Source organism: Pseudorasbora parva, chromosome 10 (genome assembly GCF_024679245.1).
Source record: "Pseudorasbora parva isolate DD20220531a chromosome 10, ASM2467924v1, whole genome shotgun sequence".
Classification (NCBI taxonomy): Eukaryota; Metazoa; Chordata; class Actinopteri; order Cypriniformes; family Gobionidae; genus Pseudorasbora; species Pseudorasbora parva.
The window spans coordinates 48,066,868-48,088,470 of NC_090181.1; the positions used below are offsets into that span (position 1 = coordinate 48,066,868).

Here is a 21,603-nt window from a genome sequence, read left to right on the forward strand (position 1 = left end):
AGTGAGTCGTTGAATCATTAACTGAACTGATTTGTTTAAAAATGCAGATTCATTCAGAACTCTATCAGTGAGTGAGTCGTTGAATCATTAACTGAACTGATTTGTTTAAAAATGCAGATTCATTCAGAACTCTGTCAGTGAGTGAGTCGTTGAATCATTAACTGAACTGATTTGTTTAAAAATGCAGATTCATTCAGAACTCTATCAGTGAGTGAGTCGTTGAATCATTAAATGAACTGATTTGTTTAAAAATGCAGATTCATTCAGAACTAAATCAGTGAGTGAGTCGTTGAATCATTAACTGAACTGATTTGTTTAAAAATGCAGATTCATTCAGAACTAAATCAATGAGTGAGTCGTTGAATCATTAACTGAACTGATTTGTTTAAAAATGCAGATTCATTCAGAACTAAATCAGTGAGTGAGTCGTTGAATCATTAAATGAACTGATTTGTTTAAAAATGCAGATTCATTCAGAACTAAATCAGTGAGTGAGTCGTTGAATCATTAATTGAACTGATTTGTTTAAAAATGCAGATTCATTCAGAACTCTATCAGTGAGTGAGTCGTTGAATCATTAACTGAACTGATTTGTTTAAAAATGCAGATTCATTCAGAACTAAATCAATGAGTGAGTCGTTGAATCATTAACTGAACTGATTTGTTTAAAAATGCAGATTCATTCAGAAATAAATCAGTGAGTCAGTCGTTGAATCATTAACTGAACCATTTTGTTCATAAATGCAGTATCATACATTTGTATAACTATAAAAAACACGCATTTGCTGAGAGTGAGCAGCTACATGTTTACACACTAGTGAGTTTTGGACAGTCGTTTTGGATCTGTTCTGAATTAAGTCTTGTTCTCCAAATCTGATGTTGACGAGAAGTTGAGTGACCTGGTTGCTCTGATGCCCCTGGATCTGCCCTTGGCTTACATTTGATCTGAAGAAGGAAAGCATGTGTGAGTTTCCGTTAGACAGGAGACACGCACAGCAAAAACACAGCGGAAAATTACAATCGTCAAAGGCACAGCACTTTTAGACAATGGGAAAGTGGAAATAAATGTGGTCTTCAACACACACATCTGGGCCGTGTTAGATCTTCAAGGCCTCAGCTCTGAATTCAAAATCATTAAAAGTTCAAATAAGCATTAGACAGTATTTTAAGTGCAGTATTATAGTGTTGTCTTTGTCTAGCACATCTTTTCGAGGGGTGCTGGTTCAGATAATAACTCTGATTGGGGGAAATAATGTTTCCCATGTGGCCTCGCTGCTTTCTGAACCCACTTCACATGTGCTAGAGCTCATTTCTGAGAAAGACCCGGATGTGTGTGAGAAGTCAGTCATCGTCCTCTAAATCTTCTTGTCTTTGTGTTTTATCTTCATGTGATTTGTCTCGTCTCCTGTGGAGGAAAGCTATCGAGTCTCTGTGGACGGCGTGCGGAGAAGCGGCCACTGTTCAGACCAACATGATCACTGGCAGTGCTGGATCCTGCACATTAGGATACATTTATTGTTGTAAACTAAACACTCAGCAGCCTAAGCTACTCTAAACTATAGTAGCCTCAACAAATCATGAAATAGCTTGTTTAAAAAAATTGGTTCAGTAAATAATTCAATGACTCACTCACTGATTTAGTGCTAAATTAATTCACGTTTTCTGAACAAATTGATTCCGTGAACGATTCAATGACTTACTCACTGAATTAGTTCTGAATGAATTACCGTTTCTGAATCGGTTCAGTGAATGATTCAGTGATTCACTCACTGATTTAGTTCTGAATGAATCGTTTCAGTGAATGATTCAATGACTCGAGTTCTGAATGAATTAACGTTTTTGAATAAATCGGTTGAGAGAATGATTCAATAACTCATTCATAAAGAATTTGTTTAATTTATCGCTCAATCAGTGCCTTTTAGTGAATCGGTTGGATGAATGATTCTTTGACTCACTCATCAACACAAACTAATGGAGTAAAGCGTTAAAGAAAATTTTAAAAGTGTAGTAATGGCTCCGGCCATGCTCTCAAATCTTTAAATACCAAAGAACAGTTTGGGTTCATAGAGCCCCAATTGAGTCCATTTTGGTAGAAAAGGTGTAACTGTAATCCTTCTCCACACTGTCACAAAAAGAGCACAAAATTGTACCTTTTAAGGTGCAAGTGGCCGTCACTGGGGCTGTACCCTTAAGGGTACATTTTTGTACCTGTAACTCAGGTGCAAGTTCGGTCCTAGAGATTTGATGTCCTCCAGAGTTTAGCTCCAACACTACTAAACCACCACAGTATAAAACGTCTCGGTTACATATGTAACCCTCGTTCCCTGAAGGAGGGAACGGAGACGTACGTCAGAACTGAACCGACGAATGGGATCTTACTTTAGAGACCAATCCTACTTCGAGCATCTAACAACGAGCCAATGAAATTTGGCATGCGATCACGCATTCCACGCTCCGCCCCGCAGCGCGGGTATAAATAGGAAGTGGAATGGTAGATCAGCGCTTTTTCTGCTGAGGAGCCGAAAGGTGACCGGACTCCCAGCGGAAGCACAGCATCTGGCGACGGGACGTACGTCTCCGTTCCCTCCTTCAGGGAACGAGGGTTACATACGTAACCGAGACGTTCCCTTTCAGTCGGTCACGTTCGACGTACGTCAGAACTGAACCGACGAATGGGATCCCTATGGAAAACGCCAGGATGCTGGCCCTTCCAGCATCCTGCTTGAGCGCACTGCACCGTCTAGTATGGTACGGAAGTCAGGGCTCCAAGCAGGGAGTACAGTCACTGCTGTTTCTGCAAGACCCACTCAGAATGACTATTGGATAACGCTGGGAAAGCGTGCCTATCTCGTTCTTGAGAGAGAGGGTACGCTGCGGGGCCACGTCCTTCAGGGAAGGAGAGGTGGCAGAGTACACATAAGGACTAACCTGGCAGGGTAGTGCAACATACGGCAGTCTCTGGGGTGGTTCCAGCCTGATTGAAGGGGGGAAAGAACACGCCCAGAGACGACAGAGCGGGCTCTGTCGAGGGAAAGACACGGGGCTAGCCCGAAGGGTAGCTGGTACCGTGGAAGAATACACATATGGGGTTGCCGTGAGGGAACCGCTACATATGGAACCCAGCCTACAGCCACGTTTCACAAGCATACGGGTGCAGACCTGGCGTCAGACGGTCCGCAACGTCTGACACCGGAGGGGTGACGGAGGAGCTCGACAGGGTTAGCCGGTTTCCCGGGGAACACAACTGGAGACAATAGACGCACGTATCCGGCCCAGAGGGCGGGAGTGGCGTTTCGCAAGCCGACACTTAGAACGGGCACTTAGCGCTCCTGGCCACTGGGGGCGAGGATGCGGGAAGATACCGGCTCTACACGTAAGCTATAGAATCTAGCAAACGTGTTAGGTGTCGCCCAGCCCGCAGCTCTACATATGTCTGTCAGCGAGGCGCCTTGAGCCAGCGCCCAGGAAGAAGCAACACTCCGAGTGGAGTGAGCTCTTACACCGAACGGGCAAGGCACGTCTTGGGACTGGTAGGCCAAGACTATAGCATCCACTATCCAGTGGGCTAACCTCTGCTTGGAGACAGCCTTTCCCTTCTGCTGGCCTCCGTAACAGACGAAGAGTTGCTCTGAGGTCCGAAGGCTTTGGGTCCGGTCAACGTAAGCGCGAAGAGCGCGGACCGGACACAACAAAGCCAGGGCTGGGTCTGCCTCCTCCGAAGGCAGCGCTTGCAGGTTCACCACCTGATCCCGGAAGGGAGTGGTAGGAACCTTGGGCACATATCCGGGCCGGGGTCTCAGGACAACGTGAGAGTTACCTGGCCCGAACTCTAGGCACGATTCGTTGACCGAAAGTGCATGCAGGTCCCCTACCCTCTTGATCGAGGCCAATGCCGTCAGGAGCACTGTCTTCATTGACAAGATTTTCAGCTCACAAGACGCCAAAGGCTCAAAGGGAGGGCTCTGAAGTGCTCGGAGCACTAGAGCTAAGTCCCAAGAGGGTATCGAGGATGGACGAGGAGGATTTAGTCTCCTCGCACCTCTGAGGAACCTGACGATTAGGTCGTGCTTCCCCACGGACTTACCTTCTACTACATCATGGTACGCTGCTATTGCTGCAGCATATACCTTGAGGGTGGAGGGAGACAGCCTTCTCTCCAACCCATCTTGCAGGAAGGAAAGCACGACACTGATCGAACACCTTCGGGGGTCTTCCCGGCGGGAAGCGCACCACTCAACGAACAGGTTCCACTTCAGAGCATAGAGGCGCCTCGTAGAGGGGGCTCTAGCTGAAGCGATGGTATCTACGACAGCTTGTGGTAGTCCATCTAGAACCTCCGCATCCCGTCCAGGGACCAGACATGAAGATTCCAGAGGTCTGGACGCGGGTGCCATAGTGTGCCCCGTCCCTGAGAAAGAAGGTCCTTCCTCAGGGGAATCGGCCAAGGAGGGGCTGTCGCGAGGAGTGTGAGTTCTGGGAACCAGGTCCGGTTGGGCCAATACGGCGCAACTAACAAGACCTGCTCCTCGTCCTCCCTGACCTTGCACAGTGTCTGTGCAAGAAGGCTCACTGGGGGAAACGCATACTTGCGTAGGTCCCGGGGCCAGCTGTGCGCCAGTGCATCTGTGCCGAGGGTACCCCCGGTCAGGGAATAGTACCACTGGCAATGGGTCGAGTCCGGAGAGGCAAACAGGTCGACCTGTGCGGCTCCGAACTGGTCCCATATCAGCTGGACCGCCTGGGGGTGGAGTCGCCACTCTCCCGGAGGTGTCGGCTGACGAGAGAGCTCGTCGGCTGTCTGGTTCAGCACACCAGGGACATGAATGGCCCGAAGCGACCTCAGCTGCTTCTGACTCCACAGGAGGAGGTGGCGGGCGAGTTGGAGCAGACGACGGGAGCGTAGACCACCCTGACGGTTGATGTACGCCACGGCCGTGGTGCTGTCCGTACGGACCAGTACATGCTTGCCACACAGCGGCCCCTTGAGGCGGCGGAGTGCCAGATGTACTGCCAGTAACTCGAGGCAATTGATATGCCAATGCAATTGCGGCCCCGTCCACAGACCAGCAACTGCATGCCCGTTGTACGTGGCCCCCCAGCCCGTGGTGGAGGCATCCGTGAATAGCACAGGCCCGATTCAGAACTCGCAGGTCCAGGATTGGCCGTAACCCACCCCCTTTCTTGGGCACAATGAAGTAGGGGCTGTAGAACCCCGTCTTCATATCGGCTGGAGGAACCGGCTCGATCGCGTCCTTCGCCAGTAGGACCTCGATCTCTGACCGCAAGACTTGAGCATCGCTGCTTCGCACGGAGGTGAAGAGGATGCCCTTGTACTTGGGCGGCCGGCGTGCGAACTGAATCGCGTAGCCGAGTCTGATGGTACGGATGAGCCAGCGAGACGGCCTGGGGAGACCTAGCCAGGCCCCCAGAGACCGTACAAGCGGGACCAACGGCACCACAGACGTGCCCGGGGTGGGGCAGCGAAGCGGAGTACTCTGGCCCGACTCGGGAGGCCCGGAGGCGGCCCGTAGTGTTGCCTGAGCACTCCTGGTTTGGACAGAGAGTGGGTGAGAAGGCCCGGAGGCGTCCTCGGAGCCCACTCTGCTGTCCACTGCCCGGAGGCAGGGAAGTGAAGCACTCAGCCCCGACCCGGAAGGCCCGTGGGCGGCCCGGAGTGTTGACTGAGTGCTCACGAGAGAGGCAGTGTGTGGGTGAGAAGGCCCGGGGGCGTCCTCGAGGCCCACACAGCTGCCCCCTGGCGACGGGAGGGTAGGAAAGGAGTGACAAGGCCCGTGGGCGTCGCACACTGCCAACCTGACCCTCTTGGGGCCCAGAGAGAGAGGAAATTGCTCTTTTGGTGAAAATGTGGGTACCGCTGGACTCCGGAGAGCCAGCGGCAGAGATGTTGTGACCAGTGATGCCCCCCCGGTCCTCCTCCGGGGGGGTGGGAGGGATGCGGACATCATCTCCCTCAGAGCAGCTCCTCTTCTCCCTGGGCTGCCCGTCTCAGGGCCGCTTCCCCTTACGCTTGCCGGCAGGTTTCGCGGGCCCTTGGACGGGTTGGGCGGCCCCCTTGCGTCCGGCACCCTGCTTCGCGGGTGGAGGCTGCTGCTTGGGCTTGGCAGGGGCGGAGGCGGACGCTGGAGGACGCCCTCGGCGACGAGCAGACTGGGGGGCTGCCCCGGGCGGCTGGGTGGAGGCAGCAGCGGGCCGCCGGGGCAGGATATTCTTGATGGCCTCCGTCTGCTTCTTGGCCACCGAGAACTGCTGGGCAAAGTCCTCGATGGCGTCGCCGAAGAGGCCGGCCTGACAGACAGGGGCGTTTAGAAACCGAACCTTGTCCGAGTCCCGCATGTCTGTCAGGTTCAGCCACAGGTGGCGTTCCTGGACCACCAAGGTGGACATCGCCCGACCCAGGGAGCGAGCCGTGACTTTCGTCGCCCGGAGGGCGAGGTCCGTCGCGGCCCGCAGTTCCTGCATAACTGCCTGGTCGGAACCACCCTCGTGCAGTTCCATGAGCGCTTTGGCCTGGTGGACCTGCAGGAGCGCCATGGCGTGCAAAGCTGATGCAGCTTCTCCGCAGGCTGAGTAAGCCTTGCCCGTCAAGACGGACGAGAACTTACACGCCCGGGAGGGGAGACGCGGGGCGTGCCTCCAGTCCGCAGCGGTCTTAGGACACAGGTGCATCGCAACCGACCGCTCGACTGCAGGGATCCCCTCGTAGCCCTTAGCTGCACCACCATCGAGAGTGGTGAGGATGGAGGAGTCAGTCGATCGCTGGCGAGCGCTATACGGCGCCACCCACGACTTCGTGAGCTCCTGATGCACCTCTGGCAAGAAAGGCACCGGGGCGGGACGCTGAGAACCAGCGCGACCCGTCCCGAGAAACCAATCATCCAGCCGCGAAGGTTCGGGACGTGGTGGAGGGTTCCACTCAAGCCCGACACTTGCGGCGGCCCGGGCAAGCATAGCCGTAAGTTCCGGGTCAGACTCGGGCAACGCTGTCACACCCGAAGGGGGCAACGCAGCCGAGTCTTCATCCTCGGAACCCATTAGCTCATCCCCCGATGCAGCAACCGACATCTGGTCCTCCGCCGGAGCCCCAAAAGAGACGACTGGCGCTCCACGCGGGAGGTCAGCACGCCCTTCCGGAAGCTCCACCGGTACAGTGGAGGGGGGAGGGGCCCGAGGAGCCGTGAGACCCGTCGGGTTTACCCTGACCGACACCCTCAGGTCCCCACCAAGGTCATCAGCCAAAGTAGTAGCCCTCTGCTTTGCAGCTGGAGGACCACTAGATCGGGGGATGGACGATGGTGTTCCACCTCTTCTGAGGTATTGGAGACGGGACCGCAACACTGCAATGGACATATTCCCGCAATGGGAACATGTCTCATCCACGAACGCAGCCTCAGCGTGATATGCGCCCAGACACGAGAGACAACGAACGTGTCCGTCAAGCGGAGACAGAAATCGACCGCACCCAGAAACACACGGCTTGAATGACATCTTGAAAAAGACGCAGGGTCAAACCGTGTTGCTCTTTTGTGAATGGAAGTTGCTCTTTTAGTGCTGAAGCACTCAGGGAGATGACCGCGGCTCCACGCAGTTCGATAGTGCAAGCCTGCGTGAGCTCTCAGTGATATGTGTGTGTAGCGCCCAGCGAACCAACTGTAATGTATGCAAGGAAACGCTCAGCGAACCAACAGCTCTTTGTACACTCAGTCACTGATGTGGACGGTCTCTCGCTGACGCGCCGTATCACCCGCACTGGCAAACTCTCGTTCACAGGAACAATGTTTTTCACTCGTAGTCAGAAAGCTCTTCATAGAAACAGCAAATGAAACTGTTCGGCTCCGAAGTAGAAAGCGCTGATCTACCATTCCACTTCCTATTTATACCCGCGCTGCGGGGCGGAGCGTGGAATGCGTGATCGCATGCCAAATTTCATTGGCTCGTTGTTAGATGCTCGAAGTAGGATTGGTCTCTAAAGTAAGATCCCATTCGTCGGTTCAGTTCTGACGTACGTCGAACGTGACCGACTGAAAGGGAACTCACGGCTCCCAGCATGCATTGCAGCATTAGGTGTGTCACCATTGTTGAGATTCATGTGCTCATTCTTCATATCTTTTCCCCCTCTTAGAAAACTTTTAAAAATCAAAATTTAAAATGTCTGCTCTGTGTGCAAGAAAGCATTGTTGGTTAATATTCTTTAGTATTATTTTTATTCAGTGACGAGTTTAGCCTAACATTATTCTTCATGATACAGTGAAGAGGCTTCTTTTGTTTTGAACATTTATGTGTTTTGTTAAAACTGTAACAAAAACCACAAACTCACATAAAAATCTAAGTCAAACTGCCCAACTAAAGGAAACACTGATCTCCATAATGGTGACATTTTCAATAAAACATCAACATCTATACACAATAAGAAAACAATAAGATTTTCTATATACACTCTAAAAAATGCTGGGTTGTTTTAACCCAATGTTGGGTCAAATATGGACCAACCCAGCAATTATTTTAACCCAGCGATTGGGTTGTTTTAATCCTGTGGTTGGATGAAATATTTGCTTAAGACAACCTAATCGCTGGGTTAAAACAACCGATTGCTGGGTTAGTCCATATTTGACCCAACATTGGGTTGTTTTTTTACCCAGAATTTTTTAGAGTGTAGACATCTTTCAGGGTTAGAGCCAAACTCTGCAGGACAGCGACTCCTAGGACCGAACTGAGGAAAACAATAGTATGATTATACTCTAAGGACCAGTTGTGTACCTTTAAAGGTACAGTTATACGTTTTGTTCCCCAAGAAACAAAATTGTACCTCCACTGTACCGTTTTTTTTCTCAGAGTGTATCTCCAAGTTTAATCTCCGTCAGATTTCTTAAGCAGGTTAAATCATGTGCAAACACCCGAGATCATCAGGATACAGTGCAAAAGCTTGATTAGTGCCAAAGTGAAATGGAGCCAAAGGCAGCTGGGACGGAGCCGCGCTAGTAGTCACGGGCTCCACGGACCCCGAATGTAGAACAGGTGTGTGTGATTACAGTGTTTGATTACATCATTCCAGCCCATCCAGACGTACACAAACACGCTGACAACACACAAGCTGACTTGGCATCGAGGGAATGCGGCGATCCAAGCAAAGCAAAGAGGGTTCTTCGGGCTTTTGTGTTTGCGGAGTGTCATCCTTCATCACAGGAGAAACCTCTAAAAGGCCCAGCTCTGGCTTTGAAGCCGATGAAACGCCGCCTCTGTGGCTACCTCTGATGTCAGATCCAATATTCTGATTGCAAGCTATTTCCTGGATTAAGATTGTGTTTGTCGGGCAAGAAAGCAGCCGTCATCGTATTGTATATCAGAAAGCAGACGTTCTAATTACAGCATCCCACTTCACTTATAGCGACCTTCAGATGGATGAGCATTATAATCCAGCCGCTGCGTATTACTCTGACACAAACACAGGAAGCTGCGGCGGATTTTAAACACCGTTAAGGTAACACTTTTAGTGAACACATTCACTATTAAATACGACTTTTGCCTTAATAAACTCCTAATTTACTGCTTATTAATAGTTAGTAAGGTAGTTTTTGTAGCGTTTAAATTTAGGTATTGGGTCGGATTAAATGTACAGTTTGTACGGTATAAAAACATTATGGAGAGTCCCCACAAAGATAGTGAACCAGACTTTTAAAAAATGTTGCCAAACACATGGCATAAACACCTTGTGAAAAATGTAATTGTGTTGATATAATCCCTCTATATTTGAGACAATCTTGCAAATGATCAGTCACACACACACACACACACACACACACACACACACACACACACACACACACATGTCGTGTTTCCATGTTTTATGGGGACTTTCCATAGGCGTAATGGATTTCATACTGGACAAACTGTACATCCTATCCCCCTACACTGCCCCTGCCCCTAAACCTACCCATCACACACACACACACACACACACTCACACACACACACACACACACACACACACACACACACACACACACACACACACACACACACACACACACACACACACTGCCCCTAAACCTACCCATCACAGGAAACATTCTGCATTTTTACCTTCTCAAAAAAAAACTCCTCCTGTGTGATTTATAAGATGTTTTCCTCATGGGGACCTAAAAATGTCCCCACAAGGACAAGGATTTCGGATATTGCCATCTTTGTGGGGACATTTTGTCCCCATAACGTAGGGATTACCAGGTCACACATAGACACACACACACACACACACACACACACACACACACACACACACACACACACACACACACACACACAGACACACACACACACACACACACACACACACACACACACACACACACACACACACACACACACAATGCATGTTTGAGCGTTTTTAACTGAAGCATATCTTAAAATATGTCAGTTGTTTTGTCTCAAGATGCACTAGTGATGTTTTTATCTAAGGCTTGATCATAAAAGTTATTTAAATGCACTAATTGAACTAGGCCTAATCCTGTCTTTGTCAAAGCCCTGTCTGTGAAACTTATATTTAAGTTTTGGAAAACCTGGACGCCATGTCATCCAGACTAAAGAGGACAAGGACAACCCAAGCTGTTCTCAGCGCTCAGTTCAGAAGCTGATCTCTGATGGTCTGGGGTTCATGAGTGTGTGTGGCATGGGCAGCTTACACATCTGGAAAGGCCATCAATGCTGAAAGGTCTATCCAAGTTCTAGAGCAACATCTGCTCCATCCAGACGGCATCTCTTTCAGGGAAGCGTCTCTTTGCATTCTCCAACATGACAACGCCAGACCACACACTGCATCAATTACAGCATCATGGCTGCGCAGAAGAAGGATCCGGCACTGAAATGGCCAGCCTGCAGTCCAGATCTTTCACCATTAGAAAACATTTGGCACATCATAAAGAGGAAGATGCGATAAAGAAGACCTGAGACAGTTGAGCAGCTAGAAGCCTGTATTAGACAAGAATGGGCCAACATTCCTATTCCTAAACTTGAGCAGCTCGTCTCCTCAGTCCCCAGACGTTTGCAGACTGATATAAAAAGAAGAGGGGATGACACACAGGGGGAGACATGGCCACGGCACAACTTTGTTGAGATGTGTTCATGCCATGAAATTTAAAATCAACTTATTTTTCTCTTAAAATTATACATTTTCTCATCTATTTTGTGTTCTGAATAAAATGTTGAAATTTGAAACTTCCATACCATTGCATTCTGCTTTATTCACAATTGGTATAGTCTCCCAACATTTTTTTGGAATCGGGTTTTTAGTTTATTATAACGGTATATGTAACGCATTACAGCTCATGAGCACAGGGGATCCTGAGAGAATGCGTGGAGCCCGCCAAACGCTCAGGTTTTACAGCACCATGAGGATCTGTAAAGCAGAAGATGTACAGCGTCTGAACAGACAGATCTGCTGTGCATTTGCGGCCGCATGAAAAATTATGAGCTGAACTGATTCTTTCTGAAAGTCACAATCTGGATTTTGTGGTGCTTTTGAGGCTCGGCAGACATCTGCCTTAAGCGCGGCTACAAATGCGCTCTCGTTGCAGAGGAAATACTTGTCAGATGATGTAAATACACTAGCAGTTATGACTCAATCATACTGTAATTTTGCAGGAAGTTGAAGTTGCTCCTCAGAGAGTTCGGCCTCGTCCAGGAGCTCCGGTTTTCTGTCTTTTGCATGCGAGTGGAAAGTGCAGCCATTCGGACAGAGCAGCCGTGCATTCGGTCATCGCTCACCAGTGCATCGAAAAGACTAATAATAACATGTCAGGCCAACCTGATGCTGACAATTTCTATAAAACTGCAAAATTGCTGAAAGTGTAATTTAAGGAGCATGTCAGGCTGTTTTGTTGTGCTCTTAAAAGAAGATGAATAGATCTGGAGCGCTAAACCTTGACTGCTGCGACTCGCTGGACGTCTGTGTCATAATTCCACCGCTTCTTATTAAGTGCAAAGTTTTTGTGTCCTTGTGTGACTAAAATGAGTTGTGTGTGTGTGTGTGTGTGTGTGTGTGTGTGTGTGTGTGTGTGTGTGTGTGTGTGTGTGTGTGTGTGTGTGTGTGTGTGTGTGTGTGGACACTTTCTTTATAGAAAAGGCCGCACACGTCACTCAGTGCGTCTATGCTTCTGCTTAGTTCATGCACCATCGACACATGCTGATTTCAGACTGTTTTTTATGTATGTAGGCATTGTAATGAATGTGTTATGATTTACTTACACTCTTAGAAGACGGCTCAGTGGGTTCTATATAGAGCTCTAGCGTTCATAGCCCAGTTTTAAAGACCCTTAATATGCCAAAAAGGTTCTATATAGGAAGAAATGTCTTACATGATTGCATAATGCTCCCATGTTTGACGGATCATTGGGCCAACCTTCTTCTTCTTCTTCTTCTTCTTCTTCTTCTTCTTCTTCTTCTTCTTCTTCTTCTTCTTCTTCTTCTTCTTCTTCTTCTTCTTCTTCTTCTTCTTCTTCTGCCATGGGCTTTTGTATTTGAGTTCATACTATGGTTAGACTCATAGAACTCTTTATAGGAAAATTATGAAATTTGGTACACACACTGTAAAAAAAGGGCACATTTTTTTATTTTTGCAGTACAATCGTCTTGGATGTTTAAGTTATTTCAACTTAAATGATTTTAAACTGACTTTAAAAAATGAGTTACATCTTGTATAACTAATAAAAACAAGTTTAACATTTCTTAACTTATATTGATGAGTTAAAACTATGTAAAAACATATGTTGTCATAACTTTTTTTACAGTGCAGATTAGCCAGAATCTAAATTAACCAGCACATTTTTAATATCTCAATCCCTCAATATCGCCACCAACTGTTCAAAGTTTCACTTACATTTATCTTTTGAACCGTAAGGCCTGGAAACTAAATAATTTCCCCGTCTGATTCCTTGGCTCAAAACCATCTGATTGCCGGAAAGTTATTAAGATTCGCAAAAAGAACACACCAAAATGTTCCCTAGGCTGTATCACCTCAACAACTTGGCATAATTTTGGTAAAAGACCAAACTTGGTATGTCATCACAAGCATAACCTGAGGCTACTTGCAGCGTTTGGCACAGCGCCACCTACTGGTCATGAGATATGAAAATGGCTATTTTTGCTTCTAATTTCTAAAGCAGTGTTCGGCAACTGGCGGCCCTCTCAGCCAGATTATTTTGATAGCGTGTGGGTCTGAAATATATCAGTCATGATAATGTAACAGAGGCCAGCTAGGTTAAGATAAGTTTTTCCATTTGGATGGGAAAAAAATCTGCATAAAAACATTTTTAATAATAATCTTATTTCACATCCTGCCCAGTGATGTCCTAAAACAATGTTGATATTGAAGACTATAAACAAATACAGTGAATGTAATGTAGGCTTATGTGCAAATTCAGGGTTTACAATCTAAAAACAAAATTAATCATTTTGTTTTTAAATTCACTAAACTTAAAATGAAAATAAAAACATGCATATTAGCCTATTTTATATACATTGCCCCATTATAATGGTCACTTTCATAAAAATATACTTACTTGTAGGTCCAAAATTCCACACATGGCACATTTATTGTCCAACAACAAATATTTTAGAAACTTATATTTTAGTCACAATTATTGCGTTCCTATTGTGCTCCGTCTGTTTGCCGCGCGTGCACGCGGCGGCGCTCGTTCACGGAAGCCTGAAGTTTAACGGATATTCTTTTAGAAGGCTCGTCCTCTCCTTACAGCAAAATGGACATACCGGTATTTGCAGGACTTTCTAACGTTTTCAGATGGAGAATATACCTGTGACGTGTAAGTTATGCACTGAGGAAAGCACCACATTTCAAACGCACTAAACAGCGCGAATATTTATCTGTCTGTCAGCACGAGTTTCCGATCTTTTAGAGCATCTGATAGGGCAAGCTGCTTTAAACTATACGGGTTAACTATCTCTAACTATATCATATTTAACTTAAAGGGATAGTTCACTTAGAAATCGTTTCGTGTCTTAGGCCATCAGTGTGTACTTACGATGGGGGATTGTTTAATTTGGACTTCTCTGTGTCTGCTCTTTGAGGTGGTGACCATAGACCTGCATTATGTGAGGCACAGACAAGAACGGTTTGACCTAAAATGAGCAAAATTGAAACTACTGGGGAAACAAATACTCCTACATCTCGGATGCCCATGAGGTAAGCTAAAACATAGCAAAATTTAATTTCAAAGTGAACTATCCCTTTAATATAAAACGTGTAATGTTGAGGACCAATCATGCACTTTCCCTGCATCAGCTCACTGTATATTATCAGTCTGCTGTATATTGACATGTATTGTCTCTTAAAAATATATTGATATATTGTACAAACTCGATATACTGCCCAGCCCTCTAGTGACTGACGCTAGCGGTTGCAGGCTTTAGCCTCCATGGTAGAGCATCTGACTCCAATGCTTGTCTATATTAAATAATAATGTAAATTAACATGTTAATTACCACAATGGGTCAAAGCCATGCATTTCAGCTTCCAATTCTAATTAATGATTACTGCATCAGCATGAACATTCATCATCATTAATAGATTAAGTAATCATTCAATTGTTATTAGTTAAATGTGTCATAATGTATTAATTTCTTAATAACATATTATATTAACTAATAATGTAAATTAATGTGTTAATAACCACAACGGGTCAAAGCCATGCATTTCAGCTTCCAGTCGTCTGCTTTGATTAATCATTAGCTGATGATTTATAAAGGTATCATTATCTTATGACTTTACTTGTTGATGCACATCACTATTAACTAATAGTTAAGTAATATGTAATTGTGATTATGTGTTTTGAATTAATTCTGAATTAGTTAATAGTGATGTGCACCAACTAGTAAAGTCGTAACATAATGATAGTTAATATAATATGTTATTAAAGAATTAATACATTATGACACATTTAACTAATAACAATTTAATGATTTTTTAATCTATTAATGATGATGAATGTTCATTAGTTGCTGATGCAGTAATCATTAATAAATGTGTTAGTTCACCATTAGTAATACATTAACTCATGATTATCTGTGCATTAGTTAAGCATAATTAATGAATATTAGTGCACCTAAAGTGTTACCGAATGTTCTGCTTGTGAACAACGGTGATATTTTCAAAATCTTTTTTGGACAAACCCAGTCTCAAGTTAATTGTGCTGGTTTCAGAATAAATAAATAAATAAATAAATAAGCAGCGTACAGTAGCAGAAGCGAGGGATTCGGCATGGCTGGGAAGATGTCTCTTTCAATTGTGTACATTCAGACAGAAGGCGTTGCCTTTGGCCGGCTCCGGGGCACGAGGTGAGGAAAGCTCCGACACAACAACAACACACACCAAACACAACGCAGCATGAAAGGTGTGTGTGTGATTCTCCCTCCGAGGAAAACATCACCTGTGAGAATCACAGCCAGAACACTGTGAGAGTTCACTCTTTCACTCACGGACAGGCCAGTGCTCTCATTCGACCTCTACGGTTTGATATTTATGTGCATTTGGATCATTTATTTATCTTTGGAATCTGGCAGTCCGATTATTGCTCCCATTCCCCAACTGGTCAATCAATCTTTTATAACGCACACATGAAACACGAGACTATTCTCTCAATAGCCGCGTATTTTATTCACATTAATGGGTAAATACAGTCAATCCATAAATGGCCACCCTGCATGTATTATTTAAAAATAATTAAGCATTCACTCTAAAAAATGCTGGGTTAAAAACAACCCAACTTGGTTTCTTGTTTACATAATTTGTAAAATTCTAATTTATTGATAAAAAAGATCATGAATAAAGTTCATACTTTTGACTGCAATCAGCATAACAGCCCACATAAACATACAATTACTCTATTAAATAGTTCAAAACCACTATAGCATTTAGGCCTAGATTAACTTAATAGTATTTTTAAATGTATCTTTATATGTTTTGGTAAATCTTCATGACATAAAAAATGATTATATAAAAAGTCAAAATGATGAGGTAAAGTCGAAATTATAACTTTAAAATCATAATTATGAGATTAAAAACATCTAAATTATGAGATAACGTCGACATTGACACTACACTGCAAAAAATGCTCTTCTTACTCAGTCATTTTGTCTTGTTTCTAGTCTAAATATCTAAAAATTCTGAAGTCAATGCATTTACTAGATCAGTAAAATGACATAGTTTCCCTTGTTTTCTTAATAAAATAAAAATGAAGTGTTTTTTCTTAAAACAAGCTAAATTATTGGCCAATGGGGTGAGAAAAATCATCTTATTTCTGATTGAAATCTTGTTTCTTGTTCAGAAATAAGATTATTTTTCTCACCCCATTGGCAGATTATTTAGCTTTTTTTAAAAAGCAAAACTCACTTCATTTTGATATTTTTTCCCCAGAAAACAAGAAAAGATATCTTATGTCATTTTACTTATCTACTAAATGCATCTTGATTTAAGAATATTTAGATATTTAGACTAGAAACAAGAAAAAAAATACTAAATAAGAAGAGCATTTTTGCAGTGTAGACATAGTGACGGTTATAAAATGACATAGGTACATTTTACGTGTCAAAAATTATGATTTACAAAAGCATTTATGATTTTCTTATGTTATTTTAATATATAACGGGTATTTAAGCTAAATAACCCGTGTGTTTATGGGCATGGAGGTTCGCTCAGCGGTCAGTCAGAGCATTTCTCTCAGGCAGATCCTCAGACAGCCTCCTCTGGGGTCCTTCAGTTACCCGGAAGAAGCGCGGCAGTGTTTACAGTCGAGCGGCAGGAACACGTGTGTGTGTGTGTGTGTGTGTGTGTGTGTGTGATGATCACCAGTCACTGTCAGTGAAATAAACATCATGAGAGTTGTTGCGTTGATCAGGTAATACGACGCCGCATTTTCCGTGATTACATGATGTACACACACACACGTGCGGGGCTTTAATGCTGTGTTTGTGTTGCAGCGGCGGTAAAGACAGCTGTTATAACATGATGCAGTGTGTGTCTGCTGGGCACTCTATAGTGGCCCTCGCCAACCTTAGGCCTGCTGCTCACGGTAAGATCACAATAATCACACATGCAATGACTTTAAACCACTTCTCCCAGTTACCCCCTGCTTTCCCTCCCCAGACACAGAAATAGTCTTTACATGACACTGAAGACTGGAATAATGATGATAAATTCAGCTTTGATCGCAGGAATAAATCACACATTACTATATATTCACATAGAAAACAGCTGATTTACACTGTTTATTTACAAAGTTTTTAATGTATTTTTGATCAAATAAACACAGTCTGGGTGAGCAGAAGAGACTCTTAGAAACATTAAAGGATTAGTTCACCCAAAAATGAAAATTCTGTCATTAATTCCTCACCCTAATGTTGTTTATGACACCCTACAATCATTTTATGAAGCCATGAGAAAAGTTTTTGTGGGCAAACCCCCTCCGAAATAACGACTTATATAGTGATGGCCGATTTCAAAACAGCTTCGAACCGTTATGAGTCAGTGAATCGATTCATGATTCGGATCGCGAGTCAAACTGCTGAAATCACGAGACTTTGGCGATCCGAATCATGAATCGATTCACTGACTCATAACGGTTCGAAGCTTTGTTATGTCATTAATTCCTCCTGTGGTTGGCCAGCCGTCAGACCTCCGCTCATCTTCACACACAGATGAAGATATTAGTGTTGAAATCCGATGGCTCAGAAAGGCCTTCATTGACACCAATGTCATTTCGGATCGCGTGTCAAACTGCTGAAATCATGTGACTTTGGCGATCCGATATTTAGTTGTTTTTGCGCACTAACTATTCTGGGCTGCATTTCCCGATAACGTTGTCTCTTAGAGCGCTACGAAGACTCTAAAGGTTTAACTTAACTGAAGGTATACCATTTCTAGGTGTGTTCCCCGAACTATACCTTAGGAGGTCGCTTAAGGTATACCTTCTTAAGTGCGACGTTAGCGGGTGCTGTTCGTGGCCGCGGTGCTGAATCAGCTTATATCGATGGCTCAATAATCGATTATTTACTCTATTCGGGGGCTGTTTCACTGCGTTATGCAAAAAAATTATGTTCTTTATAAAATAAGCACTTCAGAAATAGTTGAACTTTCATTTATCATAAAAAATTGCACCTAAATTTTACATACCGTATTTTCCGGACTATAAGTCGCACTTTTTTTCATAGTTTGGCTGGTCCTGCGACTTATAGTCAGGTGCGACTTATATATCAAATTTAATTCATACTGACTGACAAGAATAAACATATAGCCGCGAGAATGCGTTCTATGCTGCTCCTGTAGCCTAATATTTACTTATACACAACAACTTAGAAAGACTGAACACAAACAAAATGCTCCCATAAAGAAAATCTTATTCTGCAAAATACAAACAGCATGTAGTAAAACATGCAGCGGAGAACGATTCTCACAGCGTTCGTCTCGCGCGGCAGAGCCTCTCCCGGCAGAGAGTTCAAGCCTCTGTGGACTCGTTCCTTCAGCTCTGGCCATCTTGCTTACAGTCCGCAAGTAGATTTCTTTTTCTTCTTCATCACAATTAAAGTAACCTCTGCTTTTCGCCAGTCCCTTACAAGTTTCTCACTCACTTCAAACTTTCTTTCTTCTGCTCGGGTTATGCAGTGAAGCGGGCACGAGCGAGTGCACGCGAGCAGGTGGTCGCATGCGCGCGCGGGTGCTCGCGTGCTCGCATGCGCGCGGCTGCAGCTCTGCCCTAATGCGACTTATAGTCCAGTGCGACTTATATATGTTTTTTTCCGCGTCATGACGCATTTTTTGACTGATGCGACTTATACTCCGGAGCGACTTATAGTCCGGAAAATACGGTAATTCTGAAATATGAGTGCACGAACAAGCAATCTCATGCTCAACCCCATCATGAGCATCACGCGTCATTTAAATTATTACAATATATTTTCCACAGTGTCTTGATTTACTCCACAACCAGGGATGATTGCCCATGTAGCAGCTGCATCACATTATTGTGTAAATAACTAAATTATATTATTAGATGGCCTAGTCAATAAAAACGCAACACGCAAAACATATAATCAGCTGATATGGCGGAGAAAAAAGAAAGAAAGAGAAGAGCCGCCAGCAGCTGATTTTAGGGCTGAGGGAGTAGCTGTCCCTCAGCCCTAAAATCCAACAAGTAGCTCCAACAAGATCTAAAAGCTGCTGAATTTGCTTTCGTGGTAGGTGAAATTTCTTTTAATAGCAGCTTCTGACATGGTAGCCAGGGGACTAAAGTTTTCATGTATGAAATAGTGCACATACACTAAATGGCTCCGCGGACGGCGCCGTTTTTGATTTAGCACAATTCTATTCGCTGCCTCGCTGCCAAAGTTTGACTAAACTCCCCTCCACAATCATTCCCTTTAAATAGGCTCCTAAGCCTTTCCTGTCTAATGGTTAGCCAGGTGATGTACCTTTGGATAATAATATCATTAAAAAGCTAACAACCATCAGTGTTTGTAATGACATTTTTTATGACAATTTTAATCCTTGCATAAAAAAAACAACAACAATTCAATTAGCCTTATTGAACACTGGGTGTATATTACAACTTCGGAATTATATTCGTATTGACTGACATATAAAGCAGTCTATGCACAGTGGTGGCCACTAGTGGAATGAACTGTTAATAGTGATAAGGTATAGCTAAGAGTGGTCCAGACCAACCTTACGAAAGTATGACTTAAAGAAGGTATTCTTAACTAAGTTCGTTTCGAGAAACACATATTAACGTTAAGGGATACCTTAAGGTATAACTTAAGAATGACGTAGAGTTAAGAACGTTTCGGGAAATGCAGCCCTGGCCTCTTCATCAATGATTGTAGAGCCGCTGTAGTGAGATGGGCTTTGTAACGACGTCTTTAGTGCCTTTATGGGTCTTGAGAGAGGAAATGACATTGGTGTCAATGAAGGCCTTTCTGAGCCATCGGATTTCAACACTAATATCTTCATCTGTGTGTGAAGATGAGCGGAGGTCTGACGGCTGGCCAACCACAGGAGGAATTAATCACACCATTTACAGAATTTTTCAGAATTTTTTGGGTGAACTAACCCTTTAAATCTCTCTCTCTCTCTCTCTCTCTCTCTCTCTCTCTCTCTCTCTCTCTCTCTCTCTCTCTCTCTCTCTCTCTCTCTCTCTCTCTCTCTCTCTCTCTCTCTCTCTCTCTCTCTCTCTCTCTCTCTCTCTCTCTCTCTCTCTCTCTCTCTCTCTCTCTCTCTCTCTCTCTCTCTCTCTCTCTCTCTCTCTCTCTGTGTGTGTGTGTTTTTCAGCTGTTTCAGATGAGCTGGACAGTTACATGTATCAGACCGTGGGTCACCAGGCCGTGGATCTGCTAGCGGAGGCCATGGATCTGCCGCTCTACAGGCACTTTATTAAGGGCTCGAGTCTGCAGACGGGCAGAGAGTACAGTCAGACTGAAGGAGACGAGGTGGAAGATCTCTATCAGCTTCTCAAGCTCGTCAAGGTAAACCACTTCATCTCCATCTTCTGCAGGGTTAGTCGTGCTAGGACTCATACTGATCTGACCTATTAACCCTTAAAGGGTTAGTTCAGCCAGAAATGAAATGTCTGTCATTAACTCCTCTCCCTAATGTCGCTCCACACCCGTAAGACCTCCGTTCATCTTCACACACAGTTTAAGATATTTTATATTTAGTCCGAGAGCGTATGCAAGTGTATGCACACTATACTGTCCATGTCCAGAAAGGGAATAAAAACATCATCACAGTAGTCCATATGAGACATCAGTGGGTTAATTAGAGTCTCTTGAAGCATCCAAAATACATTTGGGTCCAAAAATAACAAAAACTACGACTTTATTCAGCATTGGCTTCTCTTCCGCGTTTGTGGTCAATCCTTAAATAAAGATTCAAACGGTTATGAATCAGCGAATTGATTCATGATTCGGATCGCCAATGTCTCGTGATTTCAGCAGTTTGACACGCGATCCGAATCATGAATCATGACTGTTTGAATCTTTATTTGAGGATTGAAAACAAACATAATTAATCAATATTCAAATTTGTTGTTGATTATTTTCATTATCGATCTTATTGATGAATTGTTGCATCCCTAAGCTTAATGAGCCTTATCCTTCAGACAAGTTAATCTGTCATTCACTTGTCCGAGTAAAAAATGTGCTTGTCCGAAAAAAAGTTCGATTTTTGTTTTGTTTTGTGTGTGTTGTAAATATTAATTCTGAAGCAATATTCTCACCAGTATTCTCATTCAGCTTTGACATATTTTAAATCTGCAGATTTGTGATTATTTTTACCTTTTATAAAACATTTCCTCCTAATCTTATTAAATTTGATCTACACATTAAATTAAACTAAGACACTATAGGGCTGTAACCAATCAAATTAAATAATTTACACTGAAAAAATACAACTGTATTAAATAATGTTATGAGATTTGTATTTTTGAATAAATTAGTAATAAATGTTGGAAAGTGTGTTTAAACAGGAAACTAAACCACCCTTAGGTGGCAGCAGATGAGTCTTAATGAACGAGTCATTGAGTCGATTCA

At 44.3% G+C, this 21,603-nt stretch overlaps 1 protein-coding gene and 1 long non-coding RNA gene across 2 annotated transcripts in view; both read left to right on the forward strand.

Moving 5' to 3' along the window:
- The first annotated feature begins 13,690 nt into the window (after window positions 1–13,690).
- On the forward strand, window positions 13,691–15,864 carry LOC137090795 (uncharacterized). Its single transcript, XR_010907972.1, has 3 exons — window positions 13,691–13,829; window positions 14,095–14,209; window positions 15,323–15,864. It is a non-coding gene; the product is annotated as an uncharacterized lncRNA (long non-coding RNA).
- A 981-nt stretch (window positions 15,865–16,845) lies between these two features.
- dph6 (diphthamine biosynthesis 6) overlaps window positions 16,846–21,603 on the forward strand; it is a 228,992-nt gene continuing 224,234 nt past the window's right edge. Inside the window, exons 1-3 of the mRNA XM_067456290.1 lie at window positions 16,846–16,919; window positions 17,002–17,093; window positions 20,345–20,538. Coding sequence (XP_067312391.1) covers window positions 16,897–16,919; window positions 17,002–17,093; window positions 20,345–20,538 — 309 coding nt within the window. The 5' untranslated portion in view covers window positions 16,846–16,896. The remainder of the gene's footprint in view (window positions 16,920–17,001; window positions 17,094–20,344; window positions 20,539–21,603) is intronic.